This window comes from Macaca nemestrina, chromosome 3, assembly GCF_043159975.1.
Source record: "Macaca nemestrina isolate mMacNem1 chromosome 3, mMacNem.hap1, whole genome shotgun sequence".
In the NCBI taxonomy this organism is placed as follows: Eukaryota; Metazoa; Chordata; class Mammalia; order Primates; family Cercopithecidae; genus Macaca; species Macaca nemestrina.
In genome coordinates this window covers 119633325-119650124 of record NC_092127.1, presented here as the reverse complement: position 1 = coordinate 119650124, position 16800 = coordinate 119633325, and the positions used below count along the sequence as shown (strand labels likewise).

The 16800-nt window shown below is 43.9% G+C and overlaps 1 protein-coding gene across 10 annotated transcripts in view; it reads left to right on the top strand.

The window, feature by feature from the left end:
- Window positions 1–4427, top strand: part of LOC105463559 (HOP homeobox) — a 34718-nt gene extending 30291 nt beyond the window's left edge. For all 10 annotated transcript variants that reach the window (XM_011710740.3, XM_071093410.1, XM_071093411.1 and 7 more), the window contains one exon: window positions 3628–4427. In XM_011710740.3, coding sequence (XP_011709042.1) covers window positions 3628–3705 — 78 coding nt within the window. In that variant the 3' untranslated portion in view covers window positions 3706–4427. The remainder of the gene's footprint in view (window positions 1–3627) is intronic.
- Window positions 4428–16800: the final 12373 nt, after the last annotated feature.

Genomic DNA, 16800 nt, shown 5'->3' with positions numbered 1-16800 from the left:
AAAGCCAAACTAACATTTGTTTCATATGCCTAAGTCCTCAACCCACCCCAACACCACCCACCTCCAGAAATGGAATCATATTCTTAACTTTCCTAGAACAAGCAATACTTCAGTACAAGAAAAATAAGCCTGAGCTGCCCAGTGCTCTTGCAAGATTGTTACCAGAACTGATTCACAGGGCTGATACTTGGGCAGGGACAAGAGGGACTAAGAAGTTGAAACATTCTCTGTCTTGGGAGATTTGCTGACCTCTTTATAACTGTCCCACTTCAGGACAAAATTCTCTGTGGGGGTGGAGGTGGCACCCATAAGAACTCAAAGTAAAGTGAAGGGCGCTGTAATTGAAATAACTTTCTAAGTTGCATTTACTGGGATGTTAGAATGGGTTTTTCTCATAACGGTAATCTAAATATCTCCTAGATTTACATTACATGAAAACTTACAGAATCCCAGCCTTATGTCTTTTATTTTGAAGTCAGTGTTAGAAGAGGCTGGGAAAGCTCCTTCCTTAGCCCCCTGGGAGGTTGGGATGATCTGGTGTTTTCTATTATCACACTCTCTCTCTCTCACTCACTCTCTCTCTCTCTCTCTCTCTCTCCAATTCAAGCACAATGTAACTGGAATTGGTTCTTAGGGAGGTCTCCAAGTATTTTTATCTCCTCTAGATGTCCTGAGCTTGTTCCCAGAACCCAGTGGTTTTAGTCACTGGATGTTTTATCAGTGGAATAAAGACCTCTAAAGGTCTCTTTCTGAAAAGAATGAAATGTTAGTTGCTAGAGAAAAGGACAGGAACAATGTTTCTTTGCCCCAGCCCCTTCCCATCACAGTGTCTAATTATCATCTGTTTACTCAGAGTAAATAAATCTCCATCAATGGGCAAGGGTAATGAGGGCATTCATTTATAAGCAAGCAAGGGATGAATGTCTTTCCCAGTGGATGACTGAAACAAAGAAGAGAAGGATAAAGCCAGGTGGAAAATTAGCACTGATGTGAGTGAGATTGATAAGACACAACTCTAAAGGGAAAAAAGCAAGCAAGGTATTTAATGATTTCTGTTGGATTGCAACTGGTTTTGCCAAATTATTTTATATATACTTGATTTAAAATATGCGTCTTCAAAAAATCATTGAGCTTTTCTTGAACCTCCTCCCATCCCCCAATGTTAGGGCTCAATTTGTTAAGCATTTGGGTACCAACTCACAAAACCACAAATGTCCCTGCTGAAGTTATTTTCAGTAACGGTCCATCAATATTCTGCTTCATTACATAGTGTAAAGATGTGGGTGGCTCTTTTAAATGAGACCAGCTCAACCATTTTGTCTTAAATGAAATCTGATAGAAAGTGAGATTTTCCTCCTCCAGATTTTAATTAGTCAGTCTTTACAATGCTGCCATTTATTCAGCTCTAGTAACTGGAAATCCTATTTAATCAGACCTTGTATCCTTGAAACCCCCCACAGTGCTACCTCATTAATGAAACTGGAACCTTGCTGCTCTCATACCAGAATCCAGAGTTAACTAAACACATGCACACAGGTTACAGAAGAAAATGGGCCCACTCTTAGCAGTATAATTTCAATTGAAGCTGCCAAAGTTGCATGAGTTCTCTCTTCTCATGAAGGGTAGTGATCCCTAGGAGCAAAATATGGCACCCAGAAAGTAGCCCCCAAAGAGAAGTCTTTCCCCATGATAGTCTGCTGTCCTTGTCTTTAGATTACTTTTCTCTACTGCCACCCCAGTGTAAAAGGTATGTAAGATCTTGACAACTGTGTGAGGCAGTTCAGTGTGTAAACTCTGCTGTACAGGTGGGTGAGGTGTAGGTGTATTCCCATGCTGTTCAGCCACCTTAGCATTGATGTGGAGCCCAAAACAGTCCTGCAGAGCCTTACCCCCATTCAAGTTCAACAGCCTCTCCTCTAGGCCTTGCTCCTTCTCCCCCTGTGGTTCTCACATTTTCTTCTGATCTTGGGCTTATACTGAATTCCCTTTCAGCTTCCTAGAGCCTATCCTGTTCATTCTGAGTATCTGGATAGGCATCAGCCCATGCTATGTGGGGAGCCCTCTAGAGCTTTCCCACCATCCCGATATCTCCATCAGCACATCCCAGATCTGGCATCTCACAGCTGTGCTCTTTCTGCTTTCTTCCTGTTTCTCGTCCCCTTACCCCTAGAACAGGTGAATTATAGAAATACCAGAAGGGACAGTAGAAACACCCTAAGCTTACCTTTTAATTTACAGATGACTGGTGCTCTATTTAGGGACTTCCTCAAGTTCTCATAACCAATTAGTTACTCTAGAGCTTCCTGTTGGCAGAGCCCAGGACTGCAGAGCCCTGGGGGGTCACCTACCACACAGCCTGCCTACACACCAGTGACACACAAATATCATCCTTCTCAATGTACTCCATGACATGTGAATGGTTGGGAAGCACAGGAGAACAGAGCTTGGGGGAGGTGCTGACTTCCCATAGAGCTCTCTCCTCATCCTTTCCAATGTAGGTCAATGCTTGCTCATCTGTTTCCTCACTAGTCTCTCTTCAAAGTTGTTTTGCTTTCTTTTTTTTATTCCCAGTTTCCTCTTGACCAACCTGGTCCAGACCCTGGCCCTATCCCCAGCATGGTTCTCCTGTTCTTCTCTTTGGGGAACTCTGTACCACCCCAGTTAGCAAGATAAAGGCAGCCAGTGACTTCTCAAGAGTATACCACACTGCCTTACAACATATAGGCATGTTCTAGGCCTCATATGATGCCATGTCTAGAAACATCCTATCTGGGGCCTTCTGTACATCCGTGGTCACTTCCGTAAGGTGTGAATATTTGGGTCATATGGAGCTGAGAGATTCTGAGCAAAGTGGTAGACCCGCTTTAGCTTCTCTCACTGCTCAGTGGCCCTGGAGCAGGATAGATTGGGCTGGCCTACTCCAGGCATCCGCAAGGAGTGCTCTGAGGTTGTGCAGTGCTCAGTTAACTATTAATCTTATTCAACAAATTCTTACTAACTTCTACCAATGAGGAAGGCCTTTGGTGAGCTGAGCATACATTGATGAAATATAGCAGCCATAGAGATCTATCTGGGGCATTAAGGATATGCTTTAACTTCTTTTATTTATTCAGCAAATATTGATTAATTTCTAACTCTTAAACCTTTGTACTAGGGGCTAAGGATGCAGTGGTGATAGGATGAATACAGTCTCTGCTTTCATGGAGCTTACATTCTAGAAGGGAATGTAGATTAAAAATAAGTAAATACACAAGTAAATCATGACAGATGCTAAAAGTTCTGTGAAAGTAACAAAATACTAAATTGGGAAGTGAGAAGATGCGTGGGAAACCCACTTTAGACAGAGTGATCAGGGAAGACTTCATTGAGAAGGTCCTGTTTAAGCTGAGATGTGAGGATGACAGGGAGATCATCAGATAAAGAATAAAGAGAGAACATTCTAAACATAATATAGCACGTGCAGAGGTCCTGAGGCAGGAAAGGTGTCACGGTGAGAGCCATCCCTATGGACACGTCCCCTGATTCTCTCCTTTCCACTTGTGCCACAGAGGCTACCTTTTAGAAAGGGAACAGGCATTTCAGTTTTTCTGTGTGTGACAAATATTTTTGCTCATTTCTCTCTTCCAGAAATGGTTTAAGCAGCGCCTGGCGAAGTGGCGGCGCTCAGAAGGCCTGCCCTCAGAGTGCAGATCCGTCACAGACTAAGGAGATGGCAGGCACTGACAGCTTCACTCCATGAAGGCCATCTGCTGTTTCTCTCCTCTGCTTAACCAAGCTGTTGTGGTTTTTCAGCATAGTGTTGTATGTTCCGTTGCTAGCTGTCCTGCTATTTAACACAGTGTTGTATTTTTTTCTAAATGTACATAGTTAGAAAAGAAAATAACAATAGGAAGCTACACGTATCTTCTGTGGAAAGCAGTGGCTTCACTGGAAAAATGGTGTGATTTGCATTTCCCTTTGAGTCATGATGACAGATGGTGTGAAAACCATCTAAGTTTGCTTTTGACCATCACCTCCTGGTAACAATTTGCTTTCATAATCCATTTAGCAATCCAGGCCTCTGTTGAAAAGATAATATGAGAGAGAAGGGAACACATTTCCTTCTGCACTTACTTCCCTAAGTCACTTTCCTTATGTTTCATCTAATACAATGATGGTTGAGTTAAAATACAGAAGGGGTGTTTGAGTATTCAGATTTCATAAAACACTTCCTTGGAATATAGCTGCATTAACTTGGAAAGAAGCCTGTTAGGCTAGAAGACAGAAACTCCAACTGGCAAAAAAGCAAGGATCTAAGAAAAAAAACCACCAAAGGTCTTGAATTTACTGTATTTAAATGCATTGGTTAAGTTTATTTTGCTAAATAAAGTGAACTACTTTTTGTCTCTAAAATGATATTCTAAATAAAACCTTAACTTTTTGTTGAAGATGCACTGAGTGAGTTCTCTGCAGGTTTTCAACCAAATAAGAAACATATCAAAGAGAAACAAAGTGGCTCCTATATGGTATGGGCTGACTGACCAGAAGAGCTGCCATTTTCTAAATTCTTGCTACTCAAAGTGTGGTCCAAGACCAGCCTCATCAGCATTAGCTTTAAGCTGGTGAAAAATGCAGAATCTCAAACCCCATTCCAGACCCAGTGAATCAGAACCTTCATTTTTAACAAGGCTCTCAAGTGGTTTATATGCACATGGAAGTTGGAGCAGCACTGTTCTAACAAACTCTACAGTCAATTCGCATCCATTTACTATCATAGCACACTAGATGTCTGCTATGGCCTGAATGTGTCCTGTCCCCCCCGCCCACCCCCATCCCCCACCCCTGACAAAATTCATATGTTGAAACTTAATCCCTAAGGTGATGATATTAGGAGGTGAGGCTTTTGGGAGCTGACTAGGTTATGAGGGCCCCACCCTCATGAATGGGATTACTGCCTTATAAAAGAGGCCTGAGCAAGCTTGTTTGCCATTCTGTCATGTGAGGATACATAGAAGGCACCTGGGAGGAATGGACCCTCACCGGATTGAGGGTTCACCATGGTCTGCTGGTGTCTTGATCTTGGAGTTCCCAGCCTCCAGAACTGCGAGCAGTAAATGTATGTTGTTTACAAATTGCCCAGTCTAAGATATTTTGTTATAGCAGCCAAACAGACTAAGACACCATTTTAACAGTCTATCAGTTAAGATTCTGTTTGATTGCATGGAAGAGTAACTTGATTACAATGGATTAAGCAAATAGGCTTGTTTCTTTGTTCTCTTTTCTTTTCTTTCTTTATTTCTTTTTTTTTTTTTGAGACAGAGTCTCACTGTGTTGCCCAGGCTAGAGTACAGTGGTATGATCTTGGCTCACTGCAACCTCTGCCTCTCAGGTTCAAGCGATTCTCCTGACTTAGCCTGCTAAGTAGCTGGGCTTACAGGTATGCACCACCACACCCAGTTAATTTTTGTATTTTTAGTACAGATGGGCTTTCGCCATGTTGGCCAGGCTGGTCTCAAACTCCTGGCCTCAAGTGATCCACCCGCCTCAGCCTCTCAAAGTGCTGGAATTACAGGTGTGAGCCACTACACCCAGCCGTTTCTTTGTTTTCTTGATTGTTTTTACATAAGACATTACCAGGTAGGTAATCCAGGGCTGTTAGAGTAGCTCCCTAATGTTGTCAAGGAGCTGGGGTCATTCCATCTTCCCATTTTACTATCTTTAGTACACAGCTTTTGTATTCATGGATACCTGTACACTGCATCTGCATTTCAAACAAAATGAAAAGAAAGAGGGAGGGAAAGCATAGGGCAAATGCCAGCTAAGACTTTCCTCTCTAAGAAGATTTCCTGGAAGCCCCCACCAAGCAACTTCCACCTACATCACATTGGTCAAAGTGGGTCACATGGCCACTCCTAGCTGCAAGGGAGTCTGGGAATTGGGGCATTTGTAAATAAGCATAGTACTGCCTTGAGCAAAATTAGGGTTCTGTTGGTAAGGAAGAGGGAAAGATGGATATTGGAAAGGCTGCTAACTACATCTGCTAATCCAGCCTGGAGTGACACTGGTATATACTTCTGAACTTACCTCCAGTTCAGGAACAGTCTTTCCAGTTCTCTAAAATTAAGAACCCTAAAGTGGAAACACTAACAATTATTTATTTAGAATACAGATGTTTACAAGATCCTATTAAACATCCCTGGGCGAGCTTCCTCTTCCTGTATCTTCAAAACATTTCTTCTGAAAACAAATACATAGTGCACCAGGGTCTGAGCAAAACAGCCTCATATCTAGCAACCTCTCCTGCAACCTAAGTAGTGGTGAACTGAATTGTGGACAAAGCAGACTGAGTATGGTGATTAGTCCATGTCAGGCAATGAGAGGAATACTAAACCAGGTCTAAGATCCAGGTCAGAAGTCTTTCCAACACACCAGAGACATGATTCAAGAACAATCCAGAGCAACAGCCAGGTGTGGTGGCTCACGCTTGTAATCCTAGCACTATGTGAGGCTGAGGCAAGCAGATCACTTGAGCCCAGGAGTTCAAGGCCAGCCTGGACAACATGGTGAAACCCCATCTCCATTAAAAATACAAAAATTAGTGGAGAGTGGTGGCATGCACCTGTAGTCCAACTACACGTGAGGCTGAGGTGGGAGGATTGCTTGAGCCTGGGAGGCAGAGGCTGCAGCGAGCTGAGATCATGCTGCTGCACTCCAGCCTGGATGACAGATTGAGACCCTGTAAAAAAAAAAAAAAAGAAAAAAGAAAAAAAAGAACAAGCCAGGACAAAACCAGCTGGGCAGAGAGTGTACCTTTAGCTTGGACCCAGAAGCCCCATTTATGGTAAAAGGATCAGTTCCTCTGCCCAGTAGTCTAGAGTCCTTGAATGGCATGTGATGGGAGGGAATGAGGGTTTAGTGTACTTTTAAATGCAAATATGTTACCAGTATAATCTCCTTGAGTTTGCTTTTTCAACTGTGAAACAGGGATAGCAATATTCTACTAAATTTTTAAAAAGTACTTTGTAAATAATCATAATAATTGCTACTGCTACCAAGTACTAACAGACAGGGTAAGGTTTACTTTGATGCCTGAGATAAGCCTTCACAAGAACGCAGAGCTCTAAGTTTTATTGTCAGGAGTCTCTTTTGGATACCTAGGGTCATACACCAAAACAATAATGACCACCCTAGACTGAGAAAAATTGCACAGTGCCCTCTCTCTCCACCTTGTATCCTAGCTGTGCAGTTGCAGACACTGTTGGTTAGCTGGACCCATCATCATACCCAAGCCCCTTCTCTGTAGTCACGTTTCTTTCATGAGACTGTAAGGGCTGGAAACACTAAATCCTCTCTTTTCCATTCTCCCTTGAGGCTGTGTGGTCATGTGACACAGTCTATCCAATGAGGATCAGGCTGAAGGCTGGAGGTCAAAAAGCCTTTGGGGAAGGCTTTTGCATTTCTTGATAAAAGGGACTTAAGCAGCAGGTTCTGTTCTTTACTCCTTTCTTGCCTTGTACCATTTTCACTTGTTCATTGTAGAAACAGAAATAAGCAAAAAAAGAAAAGAAAGAAATGATAAAACCAACAAAACTCATAAAAATTACACATGATAGGGCTCCAAAAATTAGGGAGAGGGAAACCCCTGCCTAATGAAATTAATAAATGTTTAAAACACTGTAAAAAATTACCCATGATCCCACTACATAGAGGTAACATCTTACTAATCTTAATATTATGCTATATTGTATTGGGGGAAGTCATGTTTTCTATGCATAAATACACATGCAACAGGGAGAAGAAACTTAATTCAGAAGCTAGCAGCAGACTGAACTATTGTTCTGAGAGGATGGAAGGATGCTTGCTAAGGAAAAAATTGGTTGTCTTGTTCAGGAAAACATCCTTTTTTTTTTTTTGAGATGAAGTTTTGCTCTTGTTGCCCAGACTGGAGTGTAATGGCTCAATCTCGGCTCACTGCAACCTCCACCTCTCGGGTTTATGCAATTCTCCTGCCTCAGCCTCCCCAGTAGCTGGGATTATAGGCGCATGCCACCACACCCAGCTAATTTTTGTATTTTTAGTAGAGAAGGGGTTTCACAGTGTTGGCCAGGCTGATCTTGAGCTTCTGACCTCAGGTGACCTGTCCATCTCAGCCTCCCAAAGTGCTGGGATTATAGGCATGAGCCACCACGCCCAGCCTAGGAAAACATCTTAATAGTTTTGGGGGCTGTGAAATACAGGTCTAGAAGAAGAGGAAAAAAGAACTCAGTGGCTGTGCACAATAAAATAGCATTTGTCCCATGGAGATTCAGGTAAGATGACGTTTAGGATCCTTGGGCACTTGGAGAAAGGAGAGGTGGAGGAGAACGATTTGGTAAGGGAGGGCAGGCACAATGTCAGCTGACCCAGAAGAGCACCAGTGAGAGGCTGGTGGACTGGGCTTAGGAACTTTGAAATATCAAATGTTCTGTTTTCAATGACTATCTATACAGTGCTGTGCTTGTTGTTGCTGTGCTGTAACTGTTTTTTGCTGTCCTCAACCTTCCTGACAGCTCTGTCTCACAAAATGGCCTTATACTGGTGACGCTTTAGGGAGTGGGGAAGGACCTGTTTGAGCCAAGCTTGCAGCAGGCAGTAAACAGTGAAAGTGCTTGCTTCTGTCTGCCTCTTTTCTGGTAATAGCACCTTTACATTTGGGGAATTACTTCTACTTCATGTGGTCCTGGTAGTCATTAATCACAGTGCCCCAGATTCCTCCCCCATGACAGTTAGACCCAGGCTGGCCAATGACAGTGTCATATTCCTTGGCATACATGAACTGAACCAAGTATGGGCTCTTGACCTCCCAGGTTCAAGGAATCCTACTGCCTTTACTTCTGTAGTTGCTTGGGCTATAGGCATGCACCACCATACCTGGCTCATTTTTTTTTTCTTGAGACGGGATCCCACTATGTTGCCTAGGCTGGGCCAAAGTCCTTTGCCAGAATTGTTGCAATTGGACTTAGAGGGATGGTTCTATGTTGTCACCCTTCATGGAGAGTTGTGAAAGTGGAGGGCTGGCGTTGCAGGTAGCCTTCGACTCAGCCTCATGGAGAAAGCCGTTCTGTAAAGGGAGGGAAGGAAGCCGGGCAGATGGGAATGAGAAAGTCTTGAGGCCTTGGTTCCCACTCTTCCCTGGGCTACCCCAGCCTTCCTGGCTCTGTGAACTAGTGAATCCCTTTCTCGGTGTATCTGTCATTTGTAATAAAAAAAAAAAAAAAAAAAAAAGAGTCCTAATGGTAGAGCAAATGAAGAGAGAAGTGCATGGAGTGAGGAATCTCAGCCCCTAGGGTAATTAAGAATATCGGGGAACTAGAGATTCATAGTAAGAGGTAACCAGAAGTAGCACTAGATTTTTCCCAGCCAATGGGAACTTGAGAAAAATTATTTTTACATACTAAAAGAAAAAAGAACCCCTGACAAGTGGATAATATATGGACTTCAAGGGGTTACATAATTTTTAAAACTATATACAAATGTACGGCAGATATGTTACCCTCTTTTTTTTTTTCTTTTAAGAGACAAGGTCTCAGCTGGGCATGGTGGTTCACGCCTGTAATCCCAGAACTTTGGGAGGCTGAGGGTGGGCATATCACTTCAGCCCAGGAGTTTGAGACCAGCCTGGACAACAGTGAGACCTCATCTCTATTTCAAAATTTAAAATTAAAAAACAAATAGAGACAGAATCTTGTTTTGTCACCCAGGCTACATAGAATATGGTGGTGCAATCATAGCTCACTGCAGCCTTGATCTCCCTGGCTCAAGGGATCCTCCTGCCTTAGTCTTCAGAGTAGCTGGTACCACAGGCACCTGCCACCACACATGGCTACTTTTTTTTCTTGACATGGATTTTCTTTATGTTACCCAAGCTGGCCACAAACTTCTGGACTCAAGCAATCCTCCTGCCTCATCTCCCAAGGTGTTGGGATTACAGGTGTGAGCCACTGCACCTGGCCAGTTACCTTCTTGGAGACTTTTTGCTACTCTCTCTCAACTCTTGCCCTCATGTGTAAACCTTGTTCCATATCTTCTATTGTCCACTGAAAAGTCCTTTAAAAACCTCATATCAACTGTTCAAATGTATCCTTGTCTCAACTCAATGCCAGAGTGACTAGCAACAATAGTGGTAATAATACAAATAATTTGAAACTTCACATTCTTTTCCCATGATGGACGTGCTAAGACATAGTGAAGAGGATACAAGTCAGGCAAGAATCTGGGACATCAGCCACTGCTTATATTGGCGAGGCAGGAGATAAGATTTTTTGGTTTTATGAAGTCTGGCATTATGAGCCTGGTGAGCTCTATAGAAACAATTATAGAAACAGAAGAGCAAAGGTTCCTAGAGACCCTCTCCTTTACCTTCACCAAGACAACTGTATCATTACAGATAGCGAGTACTGCTGCATGAGGAATGCACTCCTGTAAACAAATTTCAGTGTGGCTTCTTAGAAGAGTCTGCCAACTAAACTTAGAAAAACATAAGAAACACTGATTTGAATCTCAACTTATGTAATTCATCCAACTACTAAATGCAATGACAAACTGACTCATGGTTCATATGAATCATCCCTAGCGTTCCAGATTAGTAATGCAGAAGGCGTTTCTTTCTTCTTTCTTTCTTCTTCCAGATAGAAGGTCCCTCTTCCCACTCCTGTTTAAAAAAACAAAAAACAAAACAAAAAAAAAAAAAACAACCACTCTTTATATAGAAACTTGGCATTCTCTGGGAGTGAAGAAGGCAAGTGTCCTGGGATAGTGACCCTAAGAGGAAGAATCCTCGGGGGCATAGGAACTGTAATCCAGAGGCATAGTTTCATTTCATGTATTCATGTATGAAAAGGAGACCACACATGTGTATTTATGTAGCTAGAAGGGCAGGTTCAGGGAGAGAATTCTGGTTGTCCCCTAACCCTTCTTCCCTTCTTTCGGTAGTTTTATCTGGGAAATGGATGCCTGTCTAAAGGCTAAGTTTTCTCGCCTATTTTATAGTTAGGTTTTTAGCTAGTCCCCAAGATGCCTCCAACAATCTCTGCCTCCTGGTATTCACACCTTTGCATAGTCCCTGCCCACACTGTGCCACAGAGTTGGTCTGTGTGACTAACACAATTAAGCAGAAATAATTCTAGGTCACTTCTGAGATTAGGTTCTAAAGGACACTAAGCTTCTCTCTCTCTCTCTCTCTCTCTCTCTCTCTCTCTCTCTCTCTCTCTCTTCCCCCTGGGATTACTTGCTCTGGGAGAAGCCAGCTGCCATGTTGAGCACCCCTACATGTTGAGAAGCTCATGTGGCAAAGAACAGAGGACTCCTGACAACAGCCAGTGAGGAGGTGAGCTCTGCCAACAACCATGTAAGTAAGCTTAGAAGTACATCCTCCAGCCCCTGTTGAGCCTTCAGATAACTGCAGTCCTTTAGCCACAACCACTCAGCTAAGCTGCTCTTGAAATTATTTGATATCATAAATGTTTGTTGTTTTAATCTGCTAAACTTTGGGATAATTCCTTATGCAGCAATAGATAACTAGAACATTACATGTGGCCAAGGAAGTAATATGTGCCACTTCAGGATCATGCCTCTAAAAGGAGTAAGTATGCTCTCTTGTTTCTCCTTCCCACTTCCTAGAATGCAAGCATAGTAATGAGCCATCTTACCATCGAAGCCACATGGGTGCCAACACCACCTTAGGGTTGGAGGACAGCCATGCAGAAAGAGCCTGAGTCTCTGTATTCAGGAAATACCAGGTTTAGCTGCACTAACAACCTCCAGTCTTAGTGTCTTCAAAGCAGTGGTTTATTTCCAACTCCCTCAAATCTGCAGCAGCTCTGGGCTTCTAGAGTTGCAGTTTGACAGTGACTATGTTCTTCTTCCCAAGACAACGGCTTCTATCAGGAGGGCTCTCTACACAGATACAGGTCTCTCCAGCTTTTGGTAACATCTTCCTCCCCTTGACCCTCCCTTTGACCCAAGCCTAGAGGTGTTAACTATTGTTAGTCCCAATGCTTCACTATCCCTTTTTGATTTCCCTTAATATTCTTCATATCTTTGTAGAGTTCCTTCATTAAACTGCCTTCAATTACCTCTGCCATCTATCTTCTGTCAATATCCTGACTAATCCAATCCTTCTTCCACAAATGATAGCTACCAGTAAAAACAGCCAATGACATAAGAAATGGAAAGACATGTAAGTCCTAAATGATGATCTTTTAGATTATAAGCAGAGTGAACATGCACTAGCACCCAAGTCTCACAGTGCATAGAAAAGATATCCCCTTTGTTGTCATCATCGACATAGTGAGGAGTGGCATCTAAAATATTTGTGAATCTAGGCCAAATCATTCCAGTAAAAAGCTATTTGACCTCCTTATTCCAAAATTAAAGCTTATTCCAAAATAAAGTATCATTGACATACCAACTTAATTCCTCAGCTGGGCTTCCACTGAGTTCAGGCAGAAAGTTCTAAATTACGGCATGCAGTTTGTCAGGTTTCTGTTTTGAACAAGTGTATTAGTCCATTCTCACACCGCTACAAAGGTACTACCTGAGACTGGGTAATTTATAAAGAAAACAAGTTTAATTGACTCACAATTCCATATGACTGAGGCCGCCTCAGGAAACTTACAATCATGGCGGAAGGCAAAGGGGAAGCGAAGACCTTTTTTTATCTGGGGCAGATAAGAGAGAGCTAGCAAGAGCAGGGACAACTGCCTTACCAAACCATCAGATCTCATGAGACCTCACTCACTATCATGAGAACAGCATGGGGGAAACCACTTCCATGATCCAATCACCTCCCACCTGGTTCCTCCCTCAACACCTGGGGATTACAATTCAAGATGAGACTTGAGAGGGGACACAAGGTTCAGGGAGGCTTCCAAAAACCTCCTCACTGACCACAAAGTGTAGCTCACAGCCCAACTCATTGCATGGAAAAGAAAAGAAAAGAAAAGAATGAAAGAAAGAGGAGGAGAGAGAAGAGAGAGGGATGCTTATGAGGTTCACAGAAAGAAAGATAACTCTTCAAATGAAGAGACGCCTCTTCTACATTAAAAGCAAACAGACAAAAAGCCTCATTTGGAAGTCCTCCCTGAGGGGCCACAGGTAGGGGACCTAGAGGAGGATAACCTCATCCAGAAGAGAGAGTGTGATTTTGCTCCAAACACACCAGCTCCCAACAGGGAATCTGAAGTGGCCAAAGGGGCAGCCAACAAGATAATGGAATATGATTGTTTATCACAAAGATGCCTAGGACAGACATTCCTGTAGGATCAACAACACAGCTAGGAAGAAAATGAAGAAGTCAGATTCTTCATCCATTTATTGAAATATTTACCAAGGCTGGGCATGGTGGCTCATGCATATAATCCCAGCACTTTGGGAGGCTGAGGCAGGTGGATCTCCAGAGCTCAGGAGTTGGAGACCAGCTTGGGAAACACGGAGAAACCCCATCTCTGCAAAAAATGCAAAAGAAAAAAAAAAAAACAATTAGCTGGGTGTGGTGGTGCACACCTGTGGTCCTGAGAGGTGACTGTGCTAGCAGCCCTCACTCTCAGCACCTCCTCGGCCTCGGCATCCACTCTGGCAGTGCTTGAGGAGACCTTCAGCCCGCCAGGGCACCGTGGGAGCTCCTCTCTGGGCTGGCTGAGGCCGGAGCTGCCTCCCTCTACTTGCGGGGAGGTGTGGAGGGAGAGGCGCGGGCGGAAACCGGCGCTGCGGGCATCCAGGCCAGCGCGAGTTCCGGAGAGCAGGGGCGCGGCTCCGCGGACCCAGCACACGGAGCGGCGGGCCAGCCCCTGGTGGCCCAGGGCAGTGAGGGACTTAGCACCCAAGCCAGCAGCTGCGGAGGTTGTGCCGGGTCCCCCAGCAGCGCTGGCCCGCCGGCACTGCTCTCAAATTCTCGCCAGGTTTAGCTGCCTCCCCGCGGAGCAGGGTTTGGGACCTGCAGCCCGCCATGTCTGAGCTCCCCCCTGCAGTGGGGTCCCGCGCGGCCTGAGCCTCCCCTACGGGCGCAGCCTATTGCTCCGTGGCACCCGGTCCCATCGACCGCTTAGGGGCTGAGGAGTGCAGGTGCACAGCTCAGGACTGCTGGGCAGCTCCGCCGGGAGCCCCAGGGCGGGGTCCACTGGGTGAAGCCGGCTGAGCTCCTGAGTCTGAGGGGGACTTGGAGAACTTTTATGTCTAGCTAGAGAATCGTAAATACACCAATCAGCACTCTGTGTCTAACTCAGGGTTTGTAAATACACCAATCAGTACTCTGTGTCTAGCTCAAGGTTTGTAAATACACCAATCAGTACTCTGATTGGTTATTATCTAGCTAACCTAGTGGAGACTTGGAGAACTTGTCTGTCTAGTACTCTGTGTCTAGCTCAAGGATTGTAAAGGCACCAGTCAGCACTCTGTCAAAGTGGTCCAATCAGCTCTCTGTAAAGCGGACCAATCAGCGCTCTGTAAAATAGACCAATCAGCTCTCTGTAAAATGAACCAATCAGTAGGATGTGGGTGGGGTCAGGAAAGGGAATAAAAGCAGGCTGCGGCAACTAGCCAGCAGCAACTCAGTTAAGTCCTTTTGTGTGCTGTGGAAGGGTTGTTCTTTCGGTCTTTGCAGTGAATTCTGCTGATGGTCAGTTGTTGGATCCATGCTGCTTTTATGAACTGTAACACTTCTCAAGAAGGTCAGTAGCTTCATTCCTCATAGTGTGATCACAAACCCACCGGAAGGAAGGCACTCCAGACACATCTGAACATTTGAAGGAACAAACTTCCTACACACCGTCTTTAAGAACTGTAACACTCACCGCAAGGGTCCGCGGCTTCATTCTTGAAGTCAGTGAGACCAAGAACCCACGAATTCCAGACACAGTCCCAGCTGCTGGGGAGGCTGAGGTGGGAGGATCACTTGAGCCCAGGAGGCAGATGTTGCAGTGAGTCGAGCTCATGCCATTGTACTCTGACCGGGGTGACCAAGTGAGACCCCATCTCAAATAGAGAAAAGAAGAAAGAAAACTTCACCCATTCTAATTCACAACAAGCAATGAAAACAAAATCCAAAATCATGCATACTTGTTAGGATGATCCAAAATCATGCGTACTTGTTAGGATGCTTTTTGCTACAAGTGACTGAATAGTCAAGTGAAAGTGGCATATCAGGTTTTCTGTTTTTCTGTAGGCCATTCCAGGTTCCGTTAATCCAACAACCCAAGTAGGCCAGAGCTCTGTCATCCCTTCTGGAATTTTCTTCTCTTTCTCCTCATGGTCCCAAGATGATTGCTCCAGTTCGAAGCATCGCATTCCACATGACATCATCCAAACACAGGAAAGGTCCTGGCTTAAATTATCAGGCACCTCTCATTTTATTTTTATCACAGAGGAAAAGCCTTTTCCCAGAAGCTCCTTAGGAGTCTTCCCTTCTGGAGTTGGACCACATGCCCACTCCATGCCTATAATTGGTGAACACAATCAGCACTTGGAACAGACTGGCACGTAGCAGGAGCTTATTACATTTTTGTTGAATGAAAGGTGAATTGGATTACCATGGTTGGCTCAGACGATTTCCTAGAGCTCATTTTTCTAGAACACGTTGTTGCTTAATGGCTGAAGAAAACTGGCATTTTCTTATCAAGGAAGAAGGAAGGAATGGCTATTGGGCAGTCAATAGTGTGTGCCATATTATGCTATTTCTTAAAGCAGGGAACCAGAGCAACCCATTAAAAGGGCTTATTGTTTTCTAATGGTTACTTTGTAAAAAAAAAAAATGTTTTGGGATTTAAACAAATTGTTTATGCAAGGGGTATCTCATTAGCGAACAAGTTACACTATTCTAGAGAGAAATGAACATTTTTTTTCCTGCTCCGGTTTAGACATCAGTTAGCGTAGATATTCCCCCTGCCTAAACCCCATCTGGGTTGGGTATCCTTCCTCTGTGTTATCATGCACTCTACCTCCCCACGTTACAGCAGTTACTACACTGGATTATATCCACTTATTCTCTCCTGCAGTACAGGCTGTTCACCAAATCCTGTTTCCTTTTCTTCTGTGCTACCTTTCTCAATCCCCTTTGCAGTTAGGTGTGGCCGTGTGACTCAGTCTGTCAATGGAATGTGAGTAAAGTAGTGTATACCACTTCCAAGCTTGGCCATAAAAACTACCCGTGCAGTCTCCTGGGTTTCTCTCTCTTAATTTGCTGGCTTAATGGAGAAGACTTTGTGGACATAAAAAAATGTGGAAGGAGGCTGGGATCATGAACGACTGCGTGGAACAATACCTGTCTTCTCAGCAATCCACGCTATTCTAAGATGACATTGGTGAAGAATGCATCTTTTATTGTGCTAAGCCACTGAGAATTGAGTATTTGTGTTTTTGTTATGGTCGTTGTCCAACTCTAATGAATACAGTTCCTCATTAGAATAAAAACTTATTGAAAGTACAAATCTCCTCTGTCTTGTTCACCATGCTGTTTCTTGACCTAGCACAGTGTCTGTAACATAATAGGCACTTAAGACACTTTTAAAAACTGAAATAAACGTAATTCTGCCAACATGTATTGAGTACCTACTAAATGTCAAAATAGCTTGAACTTTGTAATGCCATTGAAAAAACCTAAAATATTTCTTCCCCAAATTTTGAGGAGTCAAAGACACTGAAACAAAGTGTTGAGGACACTGAAAACACAGAGGAACGCTCTGCCCCAGCCTCCATTTGCCTGGTGGCAACCCCTTCCTTCCTTACTGGGGACAGCACTTGCTTATGGGTCCAAAGAGGGCATCAGCGGGCAGCAGAAGACTCAGGGAA